The 27,201-nt window shown below is 46.1% G+C and overlaps 1 protein-coding gene across 2 annotated transcripts in view; it reads right to left on the bottom strand.

Moving 5' to 3' along the window:
- The window catches only part of NLGN2 (neuroligin 2), a 602,146-nt gene that overhangs the window by 142,815 nt on the left and 432,130 nt on the right, over positions 1-27,201 (bottom strand). Inside the window, exon 3 of one of the 2 annotated variants that reach the window (XM_069644417.1) lies at positions 318-374. The exons of the other annotated variant lie outside the window; for it this stretch is intronic. Coding sequence (XP_069500518.1) covers positions 318-374 — 57 coding nt within the window. The remainder of the gene's footprint in view (positions 1-317; positions 375-27,201) is intronic. 2 annotated transcript variants of the gene reach the window in all.

Genomic DNA, 27,201 nt, shown 5'->3' on the forward strand with positions numbered 1-27,201 from the left:
ATATATGGGTGATGCCCACACTGCCACCAGGCAGGTTGGCACAGATTTGAATACCTTCCCCTCCCAAAAAGAGGATTCGACCTACCATCCCGGCATGACTCCCCGACAATCATTCTTAAGAAAAAAAAGTGTTTTTACTTTTTCCCCCTTCTTCTTAAAAAAACAAGCAAAAGAACAAGTGAACAAGATAAAAAAAATCCACACACTGAGAAGATACGAAGCCACAAGAATGTTCTCTTTTTTTCCATAAAAAATATCAAGACAAAAAAGGAGAAAAAAACATGGTTTTTGTTTGTAAAACATGCAAGAAAAAATACCTTCGTCTCGCGGAGGAACGTTAGATCCGGGGTCTTCATGTTTTTTGGGGAACGGACCTAAGACCAAGAAAAAAAAAGAAGAAAAAAAAGAAGAAAAATTGGGGAGGGGGGAAAAGAGAGAGAGAAAAGTTCAAAAAAGAGGATTATTGCTGAAAAAAGTAAAAAGTAAAAAAAATCTATCTAGCGAAACACAGCATATTTTTTTTTTCAAAAAAAGACAAAAACTGGCAAGAAAAACTGTAGGCAAACCCATCTGTGGAAGTAAATTTAGCAATAAATACAATTGCACAGACCCAAAGATAATCTTGTTTTCGACAATTTCTTTAATTGGAGAAGAGCTAAAGGAAGATCCGCGAGGCGGATCACAAGAAGGGGAGGGATGAATATTCAGAGAAAGGCACCCAAGCAGCTTCCACTTTACTAAATACAAAACAAGAAGGCTGTTTCTGCTCCTTCGACACAGACATTTCCGAGCAGCAGCAAAAGTAGAAAGATCTATATCAGATGAAAACGTTCAAGAAAAGAATAAATTCATCCCCCTCCCCATTTGGCATAGACCAAAAAATGATGAAGGTCTTAAAAAGAAAATTCCGTCTCCCACTGGATGCTTTTTAAAAGTATTTAACTTTTTCGACAAAAAAATGCTTGAAAAAAACATTCACTCATGTAATTAATTTTGTATCGCTCACTGCAAATGATATCGCCTCTAAGCAATGGATAGAAGGGAGGATTGCAAGGTCTACCCACAGAACAAGCGTAACTGGGCATCTAACAGTAAGGGTACAGAGGGTAAAGGGTGGTAGCCATGTAAGAGCGGGGCATACTATAAGCATGGGCACTATTCAGTGGAGTAACTTTGCTGAAAATGTTCGGGGGGACATGTCATCTGATGAAAAGGTGCCCCAGCCAAATGAATGGGGACACAATGGTGTGCCATGAAAGTTGGGGGGGGGGACAAACACCACTGCCCCCCCCCAAATAAATTACACCCATGGCACTATTATTTCCACCTTGACTGTCTTCTGTGTGGGAATCTGAGAGTTCTTTCTAGTGTAGATGGGATGTTCCAGAGTGTCGGGTATCCAACAGAGAATGTCTGCCTCCTCTGTTCAAGGAATGTGGAGGGAACAGAGGGAATGCCATGGAGAAGCGGTCTGCAAGGAGAGATGTTGTTGCGCAGGGTGGGGAAGCTGGACCCCAAAGGCACTTGTAAGGGAGGAATAACGCCTTGAAGGGTATTACTCATGGCCTATGAAGTTTTGGCTACACTGGCTACCGCTGTTCCTTGCTTGGGCCAGTATTGGGCCTTGCTGTTTCTGATTGTTGAGAGATAGTTGCCTTGGATGGAGCCCCATAGAGCTGCAATGTAACAGTGGTGTTCATTATAGTAAGGTAAAGTACTATGAAGTGGTCATATACAGTGCAACGTCTACCATTTTGGAGGCCTCTTGGCTCATGTGACCACGTTGATAGGACATGTAGGGAAGGCTTCTCATAAATTGGTTCAGCTTCAAGAAAGCTCCCGTGGTCACATACCGATGTGCCAGAGATCACGGGCTGGTTGAAGATATTGGGGGCAGTAGTGGGAGGTGGTAGGTTGATGGGAGGAGGTGGTGATGGCCTTAATTTATGGCTTTAGCAATAGAGCCCTCTAGTTGGAGGCCTGCATCTTTTGCATCAGCTTAGACCTCCATACTGTTGAGCCCTAGGGACACACCCCCTCTAATTAGAATAGAGCCCTCAAATCTTCAGGTAAATCTGGGTTTCATATCTCTAAAAATGGAAGAATCCATTGAACTATGTGAGGTTTGTAGAATGCACAAGTGACATTGTTGAGGGGGCCTTGGGATGTCTACCGGTTACCCTTTCTTCTCCGTCACTTGGTAATTCACTGAAGGTATCCACTGCAGAACCCAAATTGGCAGAGCCTGTCCTTAGGCAACTAATAAGAGTGCTAGGGCATTCAGTGACCAAAGTGTCGGACAGGATGAACCTGCTCACTGGGATTCTGCCTGCTCGGACAAGGGTTTTGACCTAGATAGAGACAAACCCAGATTTGGTTTTCTGTCAGGTAGATGTCTAGGAGATGATGGGGCTCCAAGAAGTCTCCAGGTTGCGAGGCAACACCCTTGTTTAGGGAGTACGGAGGGAATGGGGAGCCGGCTGTGGTCAGTAGCTTTTTAGTACCGTTGGATCTGTCGTTACTAATTGCAGGGCTGCAGTCAGATGAACTGCGTTAAATCATTGGGTACTGTGACCAAGGACAGTAGATTGTCTACAAAGTTGGCCACCAGTAGAGCAGGAGTGCTGGTGCAATCACTGACTAATGTTGGGGAGGGGCTTCAGCTTTGAATTATCAAGTTAAGTCGCTGGAGGGATTTGGAATAGGTTTGAGGGTTGGGATGTGATAGTGAAGTAGGAAGGATTATGTGATTTTGGGTCTGGGAGAATTTGAAGGGTTTGGGGGGATTGGTGGTTATGAGGAATATTTTAGCGGAGTCCTCGAAAATGCTCCACTTTAAGCAAATGCTCCAGGTAGGGGCTGCTAAACTCCCCAGCTTTGAGTTGTCATCTGGGATTTCATACCATCATACAGTCAATGAGGCTGTGAAAGGTTCGGCAGAGCTATGGGAGTGGGGACGGGGTTGGGAGGTTGTTGAAACCCTCAAATCTTGAGGTGAATATTTGGTAGGAAGTTTGTGTACAGTTCAGCCTCCCTGATTCTTTCATTCACATCAGGGAGCATCCAGTTGGCCAGAGTGCGTGTTCTGTTGCCTATTTATCTCATCTCAATGGAACCAGTTCCAGGATTGAAATTAAGATCAGATAAGCAGGAGCTAACGGCAGCTCCTGGGTATCCCACATTAACCAGGGACCACGAGCTACCACTGGGGAGCGAGGCGCTAGTACATAGCGTTCTACAAATGTAGATAGAAACACATCATTTTGTCCATTATTCAACTCCCTTCTGTTTTGAATGTCGTGTGGCTGTCTCCTAATGTTCTTTTATAGATTGTTTCAAATGCAGAGAGCTATATCCACACTGGTGTGTTTGTTCGGTATCAGTTGGTCTGGGGAGCCAAAAGTAGCGCATTGTAGCTGTTGATGTCAAGCTAACCAGACTCTTCTGGGCTACAAGTTTAGTTTAGTTTATTGTTTGCTTGTTAGGCGCGTATACAGCAAATGCATTGGGCCTCATTACAAGTAGTGCGGAATGGGTTTAACGGCGCCGGTAATGGTGCCGGCTCCGTTAATCCCATTCCGCACTATTATGAGGTTCCCTCGTGGGACCCGCTCTGGACGTCTGTTTTTTCCAGACGTCCAGAGCGGGTCCCGCGAAGGGACCAGGGAGCTAACAAATGGCCCATTATTAACGGGCCCTTTGTTAGCTCCCTCCCCATTCCCATTGAGCCCTATGGGGGCTCGAATGGGAATGGGGAAGGACCGGGCCCGGGTTTCCTGAAGGATGAAATACCGGGCCCTCCAAACTCGGAGTGGCCCGGTAATTCCCCATTCAGGGAACCCGGACACGATTCTGGAGGAAGCCATGCCCTTATTAAGGGCATGGCTACCTCCAAAGTCGTAATGAAGCACTTTGTGTTTCAAAGCGCCCACAGGGCAACAGGGAGAGAACATGGGATTGCAGTAAAAATAAACATACAAAAAATACAGTGTGGGAAGGGACGGTCGAACCTACTATGCCTTGTGAATATTCCGAACGTGCAAGTGCAGCAAGGAAGAGGGCAGTGGGGAAGGTGCTGGGGTGTCCGTGCTCGAGGGTGAGCCACAGATGAAGTGCAAGGTCCCGGTAAGGTTTTATGTTCATTCCTCGCCTTTTTGTTTTCCACTGCTTTCCTTGACGAAAAAATTTTACTGAAAAAATGCATCGAATATTTTTTTTTTGTATTGGGGTGGAGGTGCAAACCCCCCTCCCATATTATTCCGTATATACCACTTATATGCCCTTACGCCCCTCCATATTTTTCTAGCAAGATCTAAATAGCTGCCTGCTCCCCTCAATTTCAAACCCTGAAGTTCGGGTTAAAGGTGTGAGGGGTCAGGGGGATTCCTCAACCTGGGCATTGATGGACATTGCGGTCAAGAGGATACTGTGAAGGGCCCATTGTGGGGGGGGGCAGGGATGATTAAGAGGAATAGAAGACCCTAAATTGGGTTTTGATGTGTTTCGTCAGTGTTTTTCAGGTGTTGCCATGTGTTTATGGGGAAGATGCATGGACGTCATTTAGTGGTCGCCAGGGGTTGCAACTGCGACCCTTGAGGTCTGCCTTCTTACCCCTGTGCTCTCCCTTGCTACCCCTCAAAAATAAAAAAAACATATATATATATTTTTTTTTTAAATGCAAGTTCCTGGGCTGTGGCCAGCACCATGTGGCTCTTTGCTTCTGGAGTGGCTGGCTCTCTTGTTCAGGCCCCTTAAAAAAATAAGAAAAATAAGAACAGGAGTTCCACAAGTCTAACACTTTCAGCACGGACCCTAAATAAGAAAGAATAGGAATACCAAATAATGTGTCTTTCTGGAATTCTATACAGTAATTGCTAGAGTCATTAAAGGTTTATTTCAGGCGCACTTCAGGGGGTGAGTCACTGATTTAGTCTGTTCTTAAACACCTCAACTCAGCTTTTCATCCTTTTGAGGTCGATAAATGAGTACCATCACAGGTTGGGTGATATTGTATGTATATATGTTCTGTTTAAAGCGCTTAAGCGTAAGTGCTATATAATAGCACATCATTATCGTTTGGCCATGGAGATCTGCTTGCATTTACAGTAATTTGGTAATATGGGCCTATTCACACTGATCTTAACGATACCTTTGGCGATCCATTCTTGTATGAAATGTACATCACATTATAGTGATATCGTAATCATATTTTTTGTAGTTTGCTTAGGAACTATGCTATGTGATGACACTTCCTGTTTTGTCAAGGGTTGAAAGGTTGTGTTCCATCGCTTCCCAGGATATCACTTTGAGGTGGGGTCAAAAGACATCACTTCCTGTGATGTCACCAGAAGTCAAGGGTCATGTGATGTCACTTCTGCCACCCCTGGCATTTTGGTGAAATGACATCCCTGGGAAGATGACAGGAGAAGTGTCGTCCGAGCTATGGGGCTGGTGTCAAGGGGGTGGACGGCTTGGCCACAGGAGGCCACTCTGTCTCGGGAGGGCTTAGTGTGCTGTTTCACTGACCGGAAGCTGATCCGCTGTGAGATTTCCAATCAGGGTGGCTGTAAAAGGAAGCAAAGGAATGAGGAGGAGCTAGGGGACGGGGCAGGATGGGATAGAGCTTTCTTTATGCAGACGGAGCAAGCAAGGGATGTAGGTCTGGGTTACTGTGTTAAGGGCTATCTGGGGGACGTGGACCATGTTTAGGGGGACACGCGTGCTGTGTGAAACTGCAAGGACCCTGCCCTTGGGAAAGGCTTTGTTGTTCTGCTTGATACAGATGTCAGAAGGGCGACTCTATGGGAAGGAGATTCTGCTGCCTGAGGAGAGCCCGGGCTTTACAAGAAAAGGATGGGTAGCTTTGGAGCACAAGTGGATGTACTGTGAGTACCAGGGAGTGTAGGCCGAGAAAAGTTGCGCCGAGCAAAAGGGCGCTATAGCATCTCCAGGTCTAGACAAAGCCTTGTTGAAGTCAGAGGGAGCACCTGTTCCACAGGGACCTATGGTGTGTGCAGGTGGGAGGACCGGTCCCACTGAGACCTATGGCGTGGTCAGGTGGGTGGGAGGACCTGTCCCACTGAGACCTATGGTGTGGTCAGGTGGGTGGGAGGACGGGTCCCACTGAGACCTATGGCGTGCTCATATGGGAGGGAGGACCGGTCCCACTGAGACCTATGGCGTGTTCACGTGGGAGGGAGGACCGGTCGCACTGAGAACTATGGCGTGTTCACATGGGAGGGAGGACCGATCCCACCGAGACCTATGGCATGTTCCCCTGGGAGGGAGGGCTGGTCCCACTGAGACCTATGGCGTGTTCAGGAGGAAGGGAGCCCTGTGCCACAGAGACCTACATTGTGTGTTCAGTTCAGAGGGACCACATGCCCTATCAAGACCTATATTGTGGGCTCTGGTCGGAAGGAGCACCTGCCCTATAGACACCTACAGCGTATTTTTGGGTCAGCGAAAGCACTTGCCCCAAACAAGCCTATATTGCTGAAAGCCAGGGGAGTGCCTAGTCTATAGACACCTCAGTTGTGTTCAGGTAGGAGAGTGCACCTGCCACATAGACTCCTATAGCCTACTCGGATCTGTAGAACATGTAGGTTAGTGGGAGCGCGTGCAATCAGACCCAATACTGCGATTTGGGCTGGGGATAGCTCACTCTAGTGAGATGCGCAGCTGCCACGTGGAGATCTTTGTGAATTCAAGACAGGAGAAAGCTGTGCCATAGCTGAACTCTCACTACCATCGGTCTATACCAGCACCCACCGCAAGCTAGCCAATGGCATGCAGTGATCAGATGTGTTCCTGTAGAATGGTTGGCTGGTGCGCTTGACCATGACTGTCCATGACCGTGCACACCATTAGTGAGGCTTTGAAGTGTACAGACCCCCCAAATATACCCTGAACTGGTAGGAGTATCTCGGACTAGTGGACAGCGTCCTGCATTCTGAAGTGACAACTCCCTGATATTGATAAAGGCGTAAATCGCTCCCACATCCACAGTTCATTGCAAACCAATGTCACAAGTGGTCTCTGGAAGCAGAATGAAACATCCCCAAAAACCCGTAAAGTCAACGATTACCCGTTCTTTTCCAAAATGGTGGCAAATCTGTGAGCAGCAGGCCCTGAAAAAGAACTTCCTAGAAGAGGAATGCCACGTCCTCACCCCCTTCTGTTCAATGTATATAAAGCAGCGAAGATGGGGTTCAGGCCCTTTTATGGTACAGTCCAGGTAGATGGGGCAGGAAGGAAAGTACGAGCACTGCCCCTATGAAAAATTGGAGGGTCTATTGCAGGCTATGCAAAGCCACAACATGTACCAGCATCCAGTTTATAAATCTCAGACTGGTCCTTGAAACCCTTGGGGGACTCCTTGCCAACCATGAACCCAAGATGCACCAGTTGGCAGAGCGTTGCCTGAAAGATGCCATTCTCCCCAAGGCTGTTCTCCATTGCCCTCATCTCATCTTGGTGGCCAAGTGGAACCCAGTGTAGGCCGCCAACGGCTACAGAAAAGGCCACATCCACAGATACTCTCTAACATCAAGCTGGATGGATTCACGCTACGTCTCTCCAACTGCAAAACTGATCAGATTTGTCGCTGGCAGTGTGTGTGATGTTTCTTTCCAAACCTGCATGGGCAGGAAAGCTCAGTCTGCCTTCTATTCAGAACAGATTTAAAGGCACAATAAAACCACACCTGCCAGAAGCAGACTTGAGAGACACTTTCAAATCCACAGTAAATGTTCTGTAACTCTTCTCTGGATGGTGGAAACACACCATTACCTTAAATCCGCCCCTACACCCTGACCCTGCTGTCAATCTCCTCAACAGGATAATAGGCAACAGCATCCCCCCAAACCTGACCATCAGGGCATGCCCTTCCAGAGGCTGGCTTCCTCTTCAAGACCTGCAGCATCCACAACAATAGCACCACCCGACCTGCCCACGTGGAGGCCAGGGTAACTAACACAAGAAGACACAACATCGTCAGCAATTAAATCAACAGGTGCAGCAAGACAAAAATACAGCCTCTGCTCCCAGGGTGTGGAACTGCACCCCCCCATCACTCCTGCGCTTTAAAAAGGAGCTGAAAACGCACCTCCTCCCCTCATCACTCCTGCACTTTAAAAAAGAGCTGACAGCGCACCTCCTCCCATCTCTCCTGCACTTTAAAAAGGAGCTGAAAGCGCACCTCCTCCCCGCATCACTCCTGCACTTTAAAAAGGAGCTAAAAAGCGCACCTCCTCCTCCATCACTCCTGCACTTTAAAAAGGAGCTGAAAGCGCACCTCCTCCCCCATCACTCCTGCACTTTAAAAGGGAGCTGAAAGCGCACCTCCTCCCCGCATCACTCCTGCACTTTAAAAAGGAGCTAAAAAGCGTACCTCCTCCTCCATCAGTCCTGCACTTTAAAAGGGAGCTGAAAGCGCAAATCCTCCCCCCATCACTCCTGCACTTTAAAAAGGAGCTAAAAAGCGTACCTCCTCCTCCATCAGTCCTGCACTTTAAAAGGGAGCTGAAAGCGCACATCCTCCCCCCATCACTCCTGCACTTTAAAAGGGAGCTGAAAGTGCACCTCCTCAAAGAACACCTACTTCAGAACGATAAAGAGATCCACACTTGTGTGCACAATATCAAATCCAGCCCTACTCACCCCTCTGATGTACACAGTCTTTACTCGCCCTCATTCTATGTACATCACTGTGGCACTCCCTAGCCATGTCCGCACATTAGAATTACCAACACAAACATTACATACCTGTTGTTTCAAACTCTTGTAGACTTTGTGGTGGCTCGCAAAGAGACAGAGGAAAAGTAACAAGCAGAGAGAGTATCATAGGGGAAGAGAACAGAGTGTGGGTAAAGAGAAGAGAGAGCCAGGAGAAGAGAGTGTGGGAAGAGAGAGAGATGTGTGTGTCTGAAGAGGGGGAGAGAGAGTGAGGCTCCCAGCAGAGACCTGCAGCAATGGAAGCAATAGGGCCTATATAGAAGGAGGCCAGGTCCTAATACAAAGCTCTGAAACCTAGAGTTCTCCAGATGTTTTGGACTATGACTCCCATAATCCCACACAAGGACCAGGCTGGTGCCACGTGTAGCACCAATCATCTGGCTTCTCAAAGGTTGCAAGTGCCCATCCTAATAGAAGGAAAGCAGCCTTACATGTAAACAGGAAAAGGAGAGGAAGTGGGCACCCCTAGACTCTGTGGCCCCCACCAGGCACCTTAGGTGCCCTAGTGTCCAGGGGCAGGTTCTCTTCGGGCAACGTGCTCAGGCTGTGGGGGCCGCATAGTTCACAAGGACACTTGGCACCAAACTGCCTCTGTGAAATGGATACCTTTGACCGGCCCTACAGAAAAGTGGAGTATCAGTCACTTTTACTCCCTAAAAATAGGCAAATACTCCTACAAAATAAAAAAGGGAGTAAAAATACTCCCAGCAAAAAATGGGAAACGGAGACATAGGACCTTTTTGTCCCTACTTTCGCCCACACAGGTCCATGAATACGCCTGGGCCAGTAGGGCTTGTAGGACCAGTAGGGCTTGTAGGGCCAGTAGGGCTTGTAAGACCAATGGGGCCTGTAAGACCAGTAGGGCTCGTAGGGCCAGTAGGGCTTGAAAGACCAGTAGGGCTTGTAGGGCCAGTAGGGCTTGCAAGACCAGTAGGGCTTGTAAGACCAGTAGGGCTCGTAGGGCCAGTAGGGCTTGTAAGACCCATGGGGCCTGTAAGACCAGTAGGGCTTGTAGGACCACAGGAAAAAACTACTGTTATTACCCAGTTTGGAAGAGGTAAAATACATCTTAATGTCCACGACTGACTAAAACCCTTCTGTTTTAGAGTTAAAACATTTTACTTGCTTATAAAATACCCCCATTGGAAATGAGACTTCATTTTTTACTCCCCTAAACAAAAACATTTTACTCCCAACTTAAAAATAATATGGAATACAATACTCCCATTTTGTTTGGGGAACTGCCATTAGCGGTAAATCCCACTGGCAGCGGAAGTATTGAACATGGGGAACTGGGAGCATTATCCCCAATTGATTTGCACAAATGTAATTTGGGATCTAGAGATTACGCCAAGAGGTACCCCGGTTCTTGAGCATGGGGTTGCGTGGGCATGGATGTATCCACCGGATGCCCCACCCCTTATTTCCATGCCAAGGGCACTTCAATTGCTCCATCGTTGCTCATGATGCCATCTCATCTCCACATCCTACGCCCAACTAAAGATGTGCCATCATGCTACCCAAATCACAAATGTTGGTCAAGCATCCATTGCAGGTGTCTGGAGAGCTGCAGGGTGAAGACCCCCCATACTGCATAGAGGGAACAAAGAGGGGCACTCGGCAGCATCAATGCTACCCAAGTGGGATCCGTACAACGGAGGGTCGCTAGGGCAACAAGGAAAGAGGCGAGACCTAACCAGAAGGATTCAGTATTTTTTTGAAGCATCACGGTATCAGTGGCTGCAAACCTAAAGCCTGTTGACATGTCTATTTATTTATTTATTCTTTCATTTATAAAGCGCACTAAGCCCAAGGGCATCAAGGCGCTGGTTTTGGAAGCCTTGCCCATGCAGAATCAGCAGCACTAATGTCGCAATTACAAAACTTGCTCTGTACCAGCTGTGGATGGGGAAAGTAGCTCCTACCCCTAAAAACATGCAGATGCAATTGTTTTTTTTTTAATGTAGCATTTAATGTTCTCATAGTGGTCACTGCTGTATACACCCCAAGTTTTGCCAGGTAAGTTAACTGAGGCACAGAGAGATACGTTGATTTGTCCAGGATTTGGCACTGTGGATCAGGAAGGTTGATTGGGGGCACCAGTCACCCCCTCTGCCAGTCCATCATTGGTGTGCACTTTGGGTTTTTTCACCTAGCGGGGGCAATTCCACCTAATCTACGAGGCTGCAAATGTAGGCCAAAAAGGGCACACCAATTTCCATGCTAATTAGAGGGCCAGAGCATTACACACGTCCTGAGTGAGCGGATTGGCCGGCATGACCAATATTTTCCCAGAATGCCTCAGACACTGTGCAGCTGCAATGCTGGGATAGCCAGCCAACCACCACCCATCGACGTCCCCTGCTCCCCACCGGCAGAACTTGGATCAGAAGTCTTAAAATGTCCCTCCATGCAGAAAGGAATGCATGATGTGATAATGTGATGTGGTTAAGCCAGGATTGGGTTCCAAATCCTTTGGTTTGAAATTCCAAATTCCACATTTCTCCACAACAGCTGTTCACAAAAAGAAAGATTGCCAGAGAAAGTGGACCCCACACCATACAAACCTATCTATCTATCTATCTATCTATCTATCTATCTATCTATCTATCTATCTATCTATCTATCTATCTATCTATCTATCTATCTATCCATCTATCTACCTATCTACCTACAAATGTCCACAGATAATACAGTCTTGCTTAACACAACATGATTCTAAAACCTGCCTTTCTAGCCCCCTGTGAAAGGCAGGTGGTCAGAATCATACATCTGCAACACAAAGGGAGCAGTCCGTGGGCCACCGGACCCTGACCGGCAGGCCGGTCATATCACAGTATGCCGGTAAAGGCAGTATAACCGTGCAGTCAGAACTGGCCTGCCCTAAGATCAGCTGAAAAGGGAACTATTTATGCGGGCAGTAATAACCAAGGACTAATTCGAATGGACGCACATACCGACCGACGCACAGACCTCACTGTACTGCGCTACTGTTAAAAAAATGCCAGTCCAAATGCTGGCTACCCACATTCTGTACAGCGCTCTGCTGCTCTAGAGCTACGTCCATGCTATAAACAATAAAAATAAATACATTTCTATATTTTTACATTAAAAGAATGATGAGACACAGTGTTTTTGAAACGTACATTGAACTATATGGACAACTGTGTCTTTGAATGTTTCACCAGAGTGTTGGAGCCCCTCTACTGAGAGCGAACATGGTTCAAATACCCTGTTCTATGGAATTTCATCCACTCAGGAGGGTCTACAACCACTGTTTAGCTCACTGCACCCTTCACAAAGGAGAAATATCCATTTGCCTATCAGTCTGGTCCCACCAACAAGGGCAGTCCAGCACCGAAATGCTCAGTAATTCTCCTCTGAACAAGAGTCCCATCAGCAACCCCAGACACCTGTTTCAGCCTTGTTGGGCCTCTTCAGTGACATGAACCTTAGCCTCTCTAAGGCACAGTGAGCAAGGAATACCCGTCTGGATTACCCTGAGTGATTTCGGGTGAAGCTAAACCGTGGTTGTAGACCCTCCTGAGTGGAAGAAGAAATTCCATTGAACAGGGTCTTTGACCCATGTTTCTTCTCAATAGAGGGGCTCCCATACCCTGGCTTAATATGTCTTTGAATGCACTGCAATGTGTCTCAAAGGACAACGATTCAGAAGAGATGGAGGTTTCCCCAGCTCAGAACTCAGAAACATGTCAAACCGTCAATTGTCCTTGGCCCCAACCTGTTTGTTTGTCCGCTTACATGTAACCCCTCAGAGCCACGACGTCTTCTCTGCTCCCACCTTTTTCCTGTGTTTGCCTATGTGTTGCATCACATGTATTTGTCATGTTTTGAACCATTCTTCCTGCCATCTGTTGATCTACTATGCTTAATATTCAGTTGTTTTGCAGACTTCCTGGCACCTGGAAGAGGAGGAGAATGCCCCCTTTTTTGACCCGATACTGCCTTGGAGGTGCAGTTGGCAAATACGGATCTTTTTAATTATTGCATCATAAAACATTGTGAAACTCCTTTTCCCATTTTTGGATTCACATCTTTTATATTCCAGTCTCATTTTTTTTTTTCACTACTCTTTCCAGGTATGTGCTTCGTTCATGTCAGAAATGTATATTTCTTGCACACTTCACCAGGGTTTGGGACTTGGTAAATCCTTCCTGCACCCCCCTTTGTATGATCCCAAATCCTTGAAAAGCCGAGCAGTTAGTTCTCTGGTTTGGCACATCTATCTTGCCCCTTCCAAAAGAGCATGTTGCTGCATTACCCCGTGCTTTCCAGACCCTCTTCCAGGGAGCCTAGTCCTGCATCCAGCCATTTTCTGTGCTAGGTCTTGCGCCGTGGCCTTGCTGTTGGGTATTTTGGCCCTATGTTTTGTCCTATCATGCGCTCAGAATTGTTTGCTGTTCTGGGGACACAGATGAGGAAGCTGTGATCCCTGCTGCACTGCAGCCCCCCTCCTTCTGTGTGAGAACTGCCCCAGCTCCAAAGCCCGAGAACCAGAGAGAAGCAAGAAAAAAGACCTGTGGCACTACCGCTTCTTCTGCTTGTACTGTGAAACTGAGCCATCCAGTCCCTGCCATTGCAAGTAAAAGGAAGATTGCCAAGGCTGCCCTTCACTGATACTTGCTGGCTGCAGTTTCCGAAGACTAGATGAGAAATAAAGTGTCTCCGATTGATGTAGCCTGGTAAGTTCTTTCCACACTGTAAGGAATGGACCTGTGGTCGAGCAACCCCTGCTCTCTGACATATACCACATGTGTTAAAACCTTCCTGAATTTGCCCTTAACCTTTTACATGGCCAGTATTTCCCCATAAGTACTATTCAGATAGTCCCCATATGTCTCTAAAGGGCAGTGTGCATAAGGGAAGGTATTGCAGTTATGCCTGACGTGCTGCACCTCCATATTCATACGAAGAATAAGAGGCTAATGGGGATGGGTTCACTCATGCCCTGTACATTTTGCAACGGTATGGAGTTATTCAGATGCCCAGCACAGCTACTCTTGGGTCACATATATTTTGAAGCTGTGTTTTCCTTCTGTGAAATATATAAAGCAGTTTATACTTAACCGAGACCAATGACACCGAGTGGACATTTTATAAAACAGTGTTCTGCTCAAAGAATCAGCTTGTGGGTGGAGCCTTAACCCATTGTGTGAGGCTTTACCAAAGAAAGGACAGTGTCATGGTTGGAGTAGGTCATTTGAACAGGTTTAGTTGCCTCTGTATTCAGAAGGCCACCAGGGCATTTCACACTGTCTGTATGGATTCCGCTGGTGCAGTATTCAACCCGATTGAAAGTGTTCCCTATTGAACTGTGCAAGTAGTACTGTCATATCATTTAACCCATGTCAGAGTACGCTGATAGAATCCTGCCTGTATATCATTTGCATTTACCTGGCATAGTGTTCTGCCTTGTTGTGTATCATTTGCATTTACCTGGCATATTGTTCTGCCTTGTTGTGTATCATTTGCATTAACCTGGCATATTGTTCTGCCTTGTTGTGCCTCATTTGCATTTACCTGGCATATTGTTCTGCCTTGTTGTGTATCATTTGCATTTACCTGGCATATTGTTCTGCCTTGTTGTGTATCATTTGCATTAACCTGGCATATTGTTCTGCCTTGTTGTGCCTCATTTGCATTTACCTGGCATATTGTTCTGCCTTGTTGTGCATCATTTGCATTTATCTGGCATATTGTTCTGCCTTGTTGTGTATCATTTGCATTTATCTGGCATATTGTTCTGCCTTGTTGTGCATCATTTGCATTTATCTGGCATATTGTTCTGCCTTGTTGTGCCTCATTTGCATTTACCTGGCATATTGTTCTGCCTTGTTGTGCATCATTTGCATTTACCTGGCATATTGTTCTGCCTTGTTGTGTATCATTTGCATTTATCTGGCGTATTGTTCTGCCTTGCTGTGCATCATTTGCATTTATCTGGCATATTGTTCTGCCTTGTGTATCATTTGCATTTATCTGGCATATTGTTCTGCCTTGTTGTGCATCATTTGCATTTATCTGGCATATTGTTCTGCCTTGTTGTGTATCATTTGCATTTATCTGGCATATTGTTCTGCCTTGTTGTGTATCATTTGCATTTATCTGGCGTATTGTTCTGCCTTGTTGTGTATCATTTGCATTTATCTGGCGTATTGTTCTGCCTTGCTGTGCATCATTTGCATTTACCTGGCATATTGTTCTGCCTTGCTGTGCATCATTTACATTTCCCTTGTATGTTATTCTGCCTTGCTGTACATTACTGCTGTTTACGTTGCACAGCATTCAGTTTAACTAAAGGTTCTGACCGACATCCACGGTGTGCAGCTATTCTTGTGTGTCCATGCCCATGAACCACCTCGTTTCCTTGTGAATGTTTTTTCATTTTCTACAGTTAGTTTGCATTTTCCCTTCTTTGCATGTTGTATTACCATGCAATGCATTGGGGTCCAAGTCCCCAAGCCCACTTCTTCCCCTGCTCCAGGCCTTCCCGTTTGAGAGGTTTGCAAAGTAGCTATTCTATTTGCACGGTTGATAGGAACTCAGGAGCATTTATCAGGTTACCCCCTTTTTCAGTCAACGCTCATTTCGAGGAGGCACCCTCTACTAAGAGCCCTGATTGGTCCAGCCCTTTAACCCAGAGATATACCTTTGGGTAAGCTGCATCCTTTATTTAAACTTCTGATGCACACAGCTCTCAACAAGTGCTATGCGATGTGGGTGCAGCACATCCAGTCGTATAGTCATCCATTGCATTCTGGTAGTTGTAGTTTTAGATTTTCCATCATAAAGGCAGGTCCACATGTCCCAAAAGGCAAAGGAAAGCCTGATGTGGATATATTGAGAGCTCTGAAACATGCAGCCAGACCAGCTACAAACAGGGAACACCATTGTTTTTTTTTTTTAATAAAAACCTGTTCTAAATAAACATAGCTGATCTTTCAGCATTAGAAATGTTTGGTTTCTGTAATAATGTGAGTCCTGACTCTTTTGTAGCTTCTTGACGTATAGTGAGTGTATTGCTAGTTACATTAAACTACCATATAAGGCAACCACTGGGTCCCATCACACAGGCTCAACTGACATAACATAGAGCCTTCCCACAGCATTCATCACCAAAACTCCACGTGACATCACAGGCTCTCACATACAGAGACAAGCACTTCACAACAGTTGCGTTCTGGTGCTCTGATTCAGGCTTCTGATTCAGCTCTGGGCTGAAATGAGGCACCAGAAAGGATCCAGCCCACTTAAAGATTTGCTGTTAGTGAATCGTGAGAGTTTGTGAAAAATTAAGAGGTTTAGAGCCAAAGCCTTCTAATAATACACTAATATAAACCGGGGTAAGATGCATTCACTGTGCAAAACCCAGATAATTCTCAAAGCACAGAGGGGGAGTATTAATTGGATGGAGACTGTGGCCTTTGCAAGGTGACCGCACTCTAGAGAGAGCTGCTTTATCAAGGTTACTCAGGGGTCTGAAGCCACTTTATTCTCTATAGTATACAGTGTTCAAAACCCACCTAAAACCTAGGTTGTGCTTTGCACCTTGGGACCCTGCATCAGGAATATGAACTGGTATTTGGCTACATTCCAGAGGTAGCCTGTGGTCTGTTAGACCAACCCCACCATCCCACAATAAACCACCCCCCACCGCTTCCGGAACATTACAGGTGCGTGCGCTTCCCCGTCCGGAAGACGGCCAACACTCCTTCCACCCATCTAAAACATACTTAGTTTGACATTTAACTTCGCTATTGTTCACCTTCACTTGCACATTAAACATGATGCATCTTCTATCACCCATTCAACTATCCCATAATATTTTACAATACCAGTGGAGATGTTGGGTGGCCCCTGAGCTGCTCCCATATAATATGTTCTGTCAGGGCAGCTCAAGCATCACTTGCATTTTTGTTGAAAGATCCTCCCACATTAAGGAAGGAAGCTAAAGGTAGCTAATCTTCTCCTAAACACGTGGTGTTTCCCACATTTTGAAAATCCCTGATATCAAAGCCGGGGCACCAGGTTGTGTTTAAAAAACCCAGCCGGTCCCAGCGAAGACACGGAGCAGTTCACGCAGTCACGATCTTGGATGAAAAGAGCAAAGCCCAGGTCAGCAGAGAACAAGGACTGGAACACTTTCATTTACAAAAAGGAGTGCAAACAGTAGTGGGCCTACATTTTGGGATTGCCAATGTTGTGCAATTTAACCTGCCGAGTGTTGTATGTGGGAATGGAACATTTTACATGTAGTGATGCAAAAGCCCAAGCACCACAATGCTTTTCTTAAGTACATTCCATTAGAGTTAGTCCCTCCCCCTCCTGCAAGCCAGTTACAGGCGGCTCTCAGTCACCCAGAGCCAGCAGCATGGTCAGTGGCTTAGAAACATACAGAGATGTCTTCCTTTGTTTTTTAACATACATTGGGCCTCCTTCCAAGTGTGGCTGTCCGAAACTAAGGGTGCAGGTTGCACCGTACCGCCACACTTTCCAGACCGGCACATTGCACCTCTGCCTCCCGGGGCAGTTGCGCCCGGCAGGGCTGACCTGACGTGAGCAACGGTGATGGTAGGTGGAGTTGTCACAGAATCACTGGCACGGGACTCCATGGGAATGGAGACTTACACTTTCTGCCACCTGATATACCGGGTCCCTGGGACTTGTAATGACCGGGTGCCACCCGGATATTAGGCGGCAGAACCAGTGTTACTAGTTTGGCGGGTTACCACCAAACTCTTAATGAGGCACATTGACTCTTATTTGAATATTCTCCATATTTTGCCTTTAAACACCACTTTCTCTTTAACTCAGGTTAAAGCCTCGTCCTTGGAATGGCAGCCCAGAAATCATACATTTGTGCCAGTTCAATAGATAATATTCTGTGTGTTAATGTCCTATTATCCACCATCCGGAAAGTAGCAACCAGTGATACATACGGTTCCTCAGCCTATGGACTTCCTGCACAGGCCGTGCAGAGGGTATGAAATGAATAGATACAATATATAAAATAAAGGGCTTTTTCCTTAGAAGATCAAAATGAATCTCCAAACTAAAACCTTTCAACCAAAACCTAGAGGATCAATCCACAGAAAGTTCTCACAACTGATAGGGATCATTTTCTTAAAATATGAACCTCATCCTGCAGAGGATCGATCACCAAGAGGGACTCGTCCTCAAACTATGGCCCTCTCACACAACCCATTAAGAACCTCCCAAACCAACCCTGCAAAGAGCGCTGCAGTATACACATTATACATTCATAGAGCAAAACCCTGTAAAGCAGTAAGCATCACATTGCTGTAATTTTCACCCTGCCGAGCAACCAGTGCAGATGACAGGCCATCGATAAAGACAAGTCTCCAACCTTCCATAGAGGGCATTCCTCAACCTACAGAATTCTCTCGTAAAACCAGCGGAGGATCCACAGTGGCGAGAGAACGATTTTCAACCCAGGAACCTATGACATAACATAGAACTTCCTACAAAGTCCCGTCACAAGGGCCCACGCTTATGAACACCAATTCTCAGCCCATTGCACCCTTGTCCAGTACCAGAAAATAATCCTGCACTGACGGAAATCTTTCCTTGACCTATAAGCCTCCCACCAAACCCTGGCAGAGGAGCCACCACCAAGAGAGGCCGTTCCTCAACGAAAGAATCTAAGATCCAATCCAATGAAAATCCATTATATAAAGCCTGTTCACTTAATAACATATCCCCACATGCCATCTACCATGCATAGAAGACAATTGAGCAGCCTGGAAAGGTTCCACTGAAAATATGCATGTAAGTCACAATCTCTAGAGCCAATTTCTCAATTCATGAACCTCCACCATTGAGAGGAACCATTACTCATCCCATGAACTTGCTACCACTTGAGGATACACCAGAGAGACTGAACCCCAATTTATAAGTATACTACTCAACAAATTGGGGTACTGGCTTAACCCCAACAGCTCCTGTGATCTTGCAACACCAAAATAACTCAAAAGTCTCGGACAACAGAGGAGCCTAGCACAGGCTGTTTCCACACCTAGAGCCAACCCAGATTTCATCACCAACCTATAAGTGGACCAGACCAACCCAAGTAAAGTAGAGCCTTCACTTAAAATACAGACCCTATCTCAACATGTGAACCTCCTGCCCAGCTCCCACAGGGGACGCACCATCGATAGAAGCCGTTCTCCATCTCAGAATCTACCAACCAAACTCAGAAAAGGATCGAGCACAAAAGATAATTAATGAAACCTACAAGAGTCCATCACAGAACAGTCATTTCCTTACCATAGGAACGTTTTGCTGAAATCTGCACAGGATTCACCAAACGACCATTCACCAAAATAAGAATGCCCTGCCTAAACCTGGCAGAGGCTCCGCCGCAGATACAGACCAGTGCACAAATAGGACACTACTAGCATAGCCACAGCAATGACAGAGGACATGTCTCATGATATGACTCTCCCTTATTGGTTGAGACCAGTCTTTTAAACATCAACCCCCCACCCAAACCCTACAGGGGATACACCAACAATAGGGCCCATTCCTCAAACTAGGAATCTCTTAACAAAGCCCTTGCAGGGGATACAGGAATGAGAGAGATGTATTTCATTAGTTTAAGAATGCCCTTGCCTCCTTCCACAGTAAATTCCCAATCCCAATAAATGGAGACAGTTCCCCTAATTATAACCCGACCCCTATAGGGTATTAGGTGTGTATTGAGATAATTGTGCACACTCCACTTGATGATGGCACACTCTCAAAAGAGAACATTCCCAAACCATGAACATCGGAGACAACCTTCTCAGAGGAATTCAGGAATTCACAGCCAATTTGCACAGAACCCGCAAAATAGAGAGGCTGTTCTCTCTCTAGGAACCTCCCAATCGGCCACTGCTGAGGATCCACCAAGAATACGACCAATTGCTCATATTAGGGAACTTCCATTCAATTACCACTGATAATCCATCAACAAAGCAGATCATTCCAACCTCCGACCCAACTACCCGGGAGGCCTTACAAGCAAACAAGATTGCTTTCCAGCAAGGCAACATTTCCTCAAACCCCACACATGTTCCACTGCCAATAAAGGCTGTCCACTCAAACCCCAAAAAGAGTCTACAACTATAGAGACCATTCTTCAATACAGCTATCCAAGTCCAATCCCACAGAGGGTTCACCATTGATCCAAACTATCTCCTACCTATTTACCTATCTAGCCAACCACAGCAATAGATCCACCACTAGTACAGACCATTCCCTAAGCAAGAACCCTCCACCCAACCATCCTAAAAATCCCAAACCAGTAGAATGCCTCACAAATGAGGACCCTCACTGCACACTGTTTTGCCAATAGTGACCATTTCTCAAACTGGGAACCTGCCACTCAATTCACCCAGAGGCTACAATATCAATATGTACCATTCTCAACATGTACACCTCCCATTGCACCCCTGTGAGTTGTCCACCTTCACTAAACACTGCGTAGGTTTCACCATCATGAGCGGCCATTATTTAACAGATGGACCCTCATCCGGCCCCACTGATGATCCACAATTGAGAGAATGTTCCTCAAAATAGAAACCTCCCAACTGCTATCTTGAATGTTCTATGAATGGAGCCAATTCTCCAACTAGGACTCCCTCCTTAGCGAGCCTGTGCACCACAGATGGTTACAATTCCTAAACTCACAACCTTCCAACAAAGCCCTGCAACAGATCTGTGCCTGGAAGTGACCATTCCTAAAACCTGGATCCTGAATACCAAGCTCAATGGGGTATTTGCTTCGGGTTGAGCCTGTTCCCATGCATCCAACCATGCAACTGACCTGGTATTCCCAAACCTTCAAAACTCCCAGACAACCCAGCCTGAGGATATAGCAGTGAAATGCTGAATAATTCCCACCATCGCAACATCAGAGTCGACTCCCACACAGAATCCACCACTGATAAGGAAAGCCCCCCAGAAACAGACTTTGTAGCCAACCCTCACAGAGGATCCACCAAAGATGAATGAATCGTCTCAAGTAAGAGACCATCCAGCCAACCACCACAGAGGATCCCACCACAGATAATAGAATCTCCCCATGTAAGGGACATTCCAGACAATCTTCACAGAGGATCCACCACAGATAATGGGATCACCTAAAGTAATAGACCTTCAAGCCATCCCTCAGAGGATCCACCACAGATGAAGGAATGTCCACAACTAAGGAACACACCAGTCAAATTTCACAAAGGATCCACCACAGATCAAGTAATCACCCCATGTAAGCAACCTTTCATCAAATCTTTACAGAGGATCCACAACAAATAAAGGTATCTACCCAAGTAAGAGACCTTCCAGCCAGTCTCCACAGAGGACCCACCATGGATAAAGGAATCTCCCCACGTATGGGACCTTCCAGCCATCCTCTACAGAGGACCCACCACAGATAAACGAATCAACCCAGTTGAGGGACCTTCAAGCCAACCCTCACAGAATATCCACCAGAGAATAAGGAATCTCAACAAATAAGAGAACTTCGAGCCAAACTTCAAAGAGGATCCACCATACATACGGCATCTCCCCATTTATCTGCCTCGTCGTCTGCCTGATCTGGCGTTTGTTACGGAAACCTGGCTTAAGGCCACTTCTGCTACTATTTTGGCACACACCCTACGCCCCGAGTATTTTATACTCAGAGTGGATAGAGCCCCCTAAACCCTCGTTTAGGGGGTGGAGTTGCACTTATTCATCATGCTAGGTTCAAGTGTTCCTTGCTGGCACTTGAGCATGTTTGCAATATGCAAGCACTTCTACTTCAGATGGTGATCTCCGCCTCTTTCACCCTCCACTGTCTGTTGGTTTATCGCCCCCCGCCCGGCCCAGACCCGGATTTCGGTCTGGTTGTATCTGAGCTGGTGGCAGACTTGAGACTCTGTTATGGGACAGTGATAATCTTTGGGGATTTTAATCTCCATTTTAATGATCCCACTGATGCTCAGGCAAACCACCTTGTTTCCACTTTTTGGGATTTGGATATGCCCCAACTAGTAGCAGGTCCCACGCATTGCCTAGGTAATATCCTTGACTTAATCTTTGCTCCATATCTGCTGGTCACTACAACCCCTTCTTCTCCTATATTCTGGTCTGATCACTTGATTATTCAGTTTCTAGTGAAAGTCTCATATATTGCGCCGCCCCCGGTCCTTGCCCACCCCCTGCTAGCCGCTGTGGTGAAATTAAAAACGGAGATATTTTGTCTGGCATTCTACGACTGTCGGCTGCAGACGACGTTCCAGTTTTGCTATCTATCGTGACTATCATGACAGCTACAGCTAATGCCTTCGCTCCGCTGAAAGCCTCCAGGCCGACTGGTCGCTCCTCTGAGCCATGGATTTCCTCCGATCTTGGCTGGCTGCGTCTTGCCCGTAGGCAAGCAGAGTGCAAGTGGCGCTTGGCCTACTGCCCCATGGCTCACTTAGGCTTACGCAAAGCTACAGCTGTGTATCAACAGGCCATCACGGCTGCTAAATGCGCCTATTTTGCCTGCCGGATAGAAACTGAAGCGATTTCTCCTAAAGAGCTATTTCAGCTTGTTCTTTCACTGTCCTTGCCTGCTGCCATGAAGACTGTCTGACTCCTTCGCAAATACTTTGCGGCACACTTTTGAGTTTTTCTAAGGATAAAATCGTGACTATCAGAGAAATAATTGCTGCTTCAAGCACTATCCTGCCCCCCGTCTTGGATTCTTAAAGTCCTTCGATATCTAGCTGGTCTACCTTTCCAGTTTTCTCAGAGTCTAAGATTATTTCAGCCACTTTACGCATGAAGTCTGCATCCCCTGCAGATCCCACTCCACTTAGCATTCTTAAAGTTATTATCCCTTGTATTGCGCCTCCCCTTTCGTCAGCAGTTAATGCTTTGCTTGCTAATGCTTCCATACCGACTGCGCTGAAACACGCCTTAATTATTCCTCTTTAAGTAAAACCTAACCTGGTTTCATCCACTCTCTCTAATTTCCACCCTGTCTCTCTTCTCTAATTCCCTATGAAGCTCCTGGAAGCCCTGGTCACTCCTCGTTTGTGCTCTTTTCTGGAGGACACGGGGCATTGGAACCTTTCCAGTTCAGGATCTGTACGGGCAGGGGAACCGAGTCGGTCCTGGTGGCAGGCGATCTGGCCCAGATTGTGGATCAAGGTGATATTGGTGTCCTGATCCTGTTGGATCTCTCTGACACTGTGGACCATGTGATCCTTAGGCATCTGCTGGCATCTCGGGACGGGTTCTTGACTGGTTTGGGTCTTTTCTTTCTGAACGCTCTGAGTCCCTTTCACTTCCTCCTTTCACGTCGGCAGCATTGCATCTTAATTGTGGTGTCCCGCAGGGTTCGGCTCTTTCCCCTCTTCTCTTTAAGCTCTATCATACCCCTTATTAATCTTATATACTCTTTTGGTTTTCTGTGTTTTTTGTATGCCGATGATACACAAATACTGATGCGCCTCGATCTTTCTGTCCCGGTTACTGTGGAGCGTTGTTGCTCATGCCTCCTGGCAGTTCACTCCTGGATGGGTAATAACTGGCTCTGTCTTAATGGAGATAGAAGGGAGGTGCTCATAGTCGGGTGATCACCTGAATCCACAGGGTGGTCCTTGGCTTTCTAGCCCCTGAAACTTGGCCCTCTTCCCCAGCCTTGTAAAGAACTTAGGCGTGAAGTTCTCGTCCTCGCTATCTATGCAGGATCAGATTGGTGCTCTGTGCCAATCCGTTCATTTTAAACTACGGACGCTGCATAACTTTCTGCCTTACTTGAATGTCTCCCTCCGCCCTGTGGTAGTGTCCTCTCTTGACTCAGGTTCTCTGGACTACTGTAATACTTTGTTTCTGACACAATCTGCCTTCCTCCTTCAACAGTTACAGCTGCTCAGAACATGGCAGCTAGATTGGCGTTGGCGTTGGCCGCCAGTCCTCAGCCTCTGGAATTATGAACTTGTTGCATTGGCTCCCAGTGGTGAAACGAGTCAAGTTTAAATCTTTATGCCTGGTCCATCGAGCCTTCTATGAGACAGGCCCGGAGTAGTTGCTTGTTAAATTCAGACGCTATATTCCATCTCGCTCTCTTCGCTCTTCTACCTCCCTGCAGATCGCGGTGCCTCGATTTAGATACGCTTGCGTGGGCGGTCGCTCTTTCTCTGTGGCTGCTGCCCTGTTGTGGAATTGTATTCCGCAGCGTCATCGTGAGACCACTGATCATCTCTCCTTTAGACCTTCTTGTTCTCGCCTAAGCTCTTTCCCTGCTGTTAGCGTTAGCTATGTGTTTCGTTTCCAGCCTGAGTGCCATGATGTCCTTGTTGATGAAGAAGCGCTATACAAATTTGTATAACATAACATAACATGTAAGGCACCTTCCGGCCAATCTTCACAGAGGATTCAAAACAAAAAATGGAATCTCCACAGGTAACAGACCTTCCAGACAGCCTTCACAGAGAATCCCCCGCAAAGGAATCTCCCCAGGTATTAGAACTTCCAGCCATCCTTCACAGAGGATCCAACACAGATAAATGAATATCCCAAATAAATGGTCAAATGATAGTCTTGTCACAATGGTAATCCACCTCTTAGCCTCCTCTAACAATGGATCATTTTCCACACTGACGTAGGTTTATCACCGCCAATCTCTGCTGTTATAGGACTGTTCCCCATAATCAGACCACTTCATTTAAATCCTGCACACAACTGCTAGTTTCAGACAGATCCTCCCACATTCCTGAGGTCCCCCAACAGTATCATGGCCTTACATTGCCGACCCACAGGGGGTTTGCGAGACCCGGAATGGCCTTGGGCACAGGAAGGTGGCTGAGGGAGCTGAGAAGATGCAGTGGTAAAAATGCTTCGGGACACAGAATGACAGCAAGAAGGCTATAAAGCAGGGCCATGCAACCTTTGGCTCTCCAGATGTTTTGGACTACAACTCCCATGCTCCCTTTACAGCAAAATCCATTATGAAGGATTGCAGGAATCATAGTTCAGAACATCGAGCATGCCGCAGGTACAAGACCTCAAATATTTAGCTAGAAAGTAGCATACAACTACTGTGAAATAGAGCGAGAAGCAGGAAGATATATACCTAAAGAGCAGAAGAGAAAAAGAGTGCTAGAGACAACTGAAAGCTAGGAGATAATACAGTTAAAGTGAGAGAGGGTTGCAGGGGGTTTGAAAGAGTCACTAAGAAAATAGAGAAGGTCAAAGAGACAGGGAGAGTGAGATATAATGATGGTAAAGGATATAGACAGACATGGAAGTGCATAGATAGCTAGGCAAATGGACAGAAAGACAGTGATAGGCTGATGAGCAACACATGCGGAAAGCGGGAAAGCTGGTTCTTTAGTCCCCTTTCTGGGCTTTTGATGACGCATCAGGAAAAATGAAGCCGAAATTAATTTAATGATCTCTTTTATGTGCGCACCGGCCCTCAGGGGCGTAAGAGTTTACTTCACATTGAAATCAAAATACGAGATCAAACTTACTATAAATATTTAAAGATAGGCCTTAAGGAAAATACTGGTTTTGCAACAAGCAAACAAGAACACACTGTGCATGGCAGAGACCCAAGAGACAGCAAAAAAAGGGCATGCCACACACATTGAGCTGTATTTGAGCATGCCCAACCACCCAATCAGGTACAACAATCAGGCACTATCCAACCATCCATAAGCGAAACCAAGAAAACCCAAGGTCCATCACCCAAACGTCTCTTATACCCCATGTCGGCCATCTTGAATTTCATTGTGAAGATCCTGTGGAGCTAGAGTATATCGCAGAGTGTGGCAATGAAAGCTCAGAGCCTTAAGGCCAGTTAGTTCAACAATAACTGGAGCCTTCTATTCACACACAAGAGCAGGGGTGCAGAAGGGGAATTCCATAATTGAACTTCTTCAAATGATGATATATTGAAAATGGTTTGACAATATTAGGAAAAACATTATTGTAATAAGCATGGCTATAGCTGGTTGGTGGAACTGGAGTGATATTATTGAACAAGTATTGCATGCCCATTCATCTATTAACCTATAAGAAATCGAGTCACTGTATTAAATTGAATATACATTTGAAAATCTCTGTATCATTTATATCTAGAAGCAGACCGCCAGGCGTTCATGCAAAGGGAGTGGGAGATGTTGAAAGGACCTGTGCGATGTGTATTGCTTTCCCCTGCACTTGCGCGATCCCAATGTCACCTGCCTTAGTAAGATCGTTGTCTTTGTCCTCCCTTTGATCCCCTCCCTTACGTCGTCGCGCCTTGAAACACTTGTGTTTAGGCGCGTTATAAATGTCATATCGTATCACTGGCTAAACAGTTCCACCTCAATTCAATTCTTAAAGGAAGAGTGTCCAAGTAAATGCAGTTGACATGTGTCTATATCTTTCCAGGGTAAGGGGTAGGGACCTTACCTCATTTCCTGTTTGACTTTCCGAAGCTTGACTGAGAACATGATCGACTTTTGTACAATAACCTGGCTACAAGAAAGGGAGAAACCATCTTTTAAATCTTGACACTGGTCAACTACCCTGCATTCCGATCAAAAGTGTACCCTGGTGATCCCGTTTCTGACGGCTATGATAAAGAATGCCGCTTTGCTGATTAGGACATGGTAAACACCACGTGCTGATTGCATTGTTCCACCCCGGATCGCTCACACGCTGATTTTATTGATGTGTTTAAACGACTCCAATTTACTAATGTGTTTTGTACAATATATATTTGAAAGATCAATTTCTTTGTGTGACAACCTTGGCTGTCTGAGAATTTAAATGTAACTAAATATTTATAAAAACAGACTCCCGTCCTGCGCACCATCTCTGAAGGCCGTATTTTAAGTTCTATTTAGGACCTGGTGATTCAAAACAGTGAAGTCACTTTTTTTTCCAGTTGCTAGGGATTTGTGATATTAATCCTCTTCTTTTAGATTTGGATAATTCGGCACTTGATATATTGTTTCTTGGCTGGTTATTCACTTGCGCCACCCACATGCTTTACGGAAGAGCTGCCTCAGCACCGTCCTGCTAGGAAAAGAGAATGCATGTTTCTGATGCACCACCACCCCCTCTCTTACGGGGGATTATAACATTCACACTTAGAGTGGGACCTGATCTGGTGCTGACCGAAGGCTAACAGGTATTCTTCAATAAAGGTGGCATGGGTAGCACCTGCACCCAATCCCGTGGAGAGGCCAACGGCTAATTCAGCAAGTGCATTTGCACAAAGTGTCAGGAAAGCATTGTCAGAATGCCCTGATTCACAAAACAAACATTTGAATGCAACCAACATATGATACACTAGGACACGGATTTGCAACCTACGCTTTTCCAAATGTTTTAGACTACAACTCCCATCAACTCTAACCAGCATAGTCAATGGTGAGGGATCGTGGTAGTCGTAGTTTGGAGAGCCACAGGTGGGTA

The sequence above is a fragment of the Ambystoma mexicanum genome, chromosome 1p (assembly GCF_040938575.1).
Source record: "Ambystoma mexicanum isolate Mex_15411 chromosome 1p, UKY_AmexF1_1, whole genome shotgun sequence".
NCBI classification, from domain to species: domain Eukaryota; kingdom Metazoa; phylum Chordata; class Amphibia; order Caudata; family Ambystomatidae; genus Ambystoma; species Ambystoma mexicanum.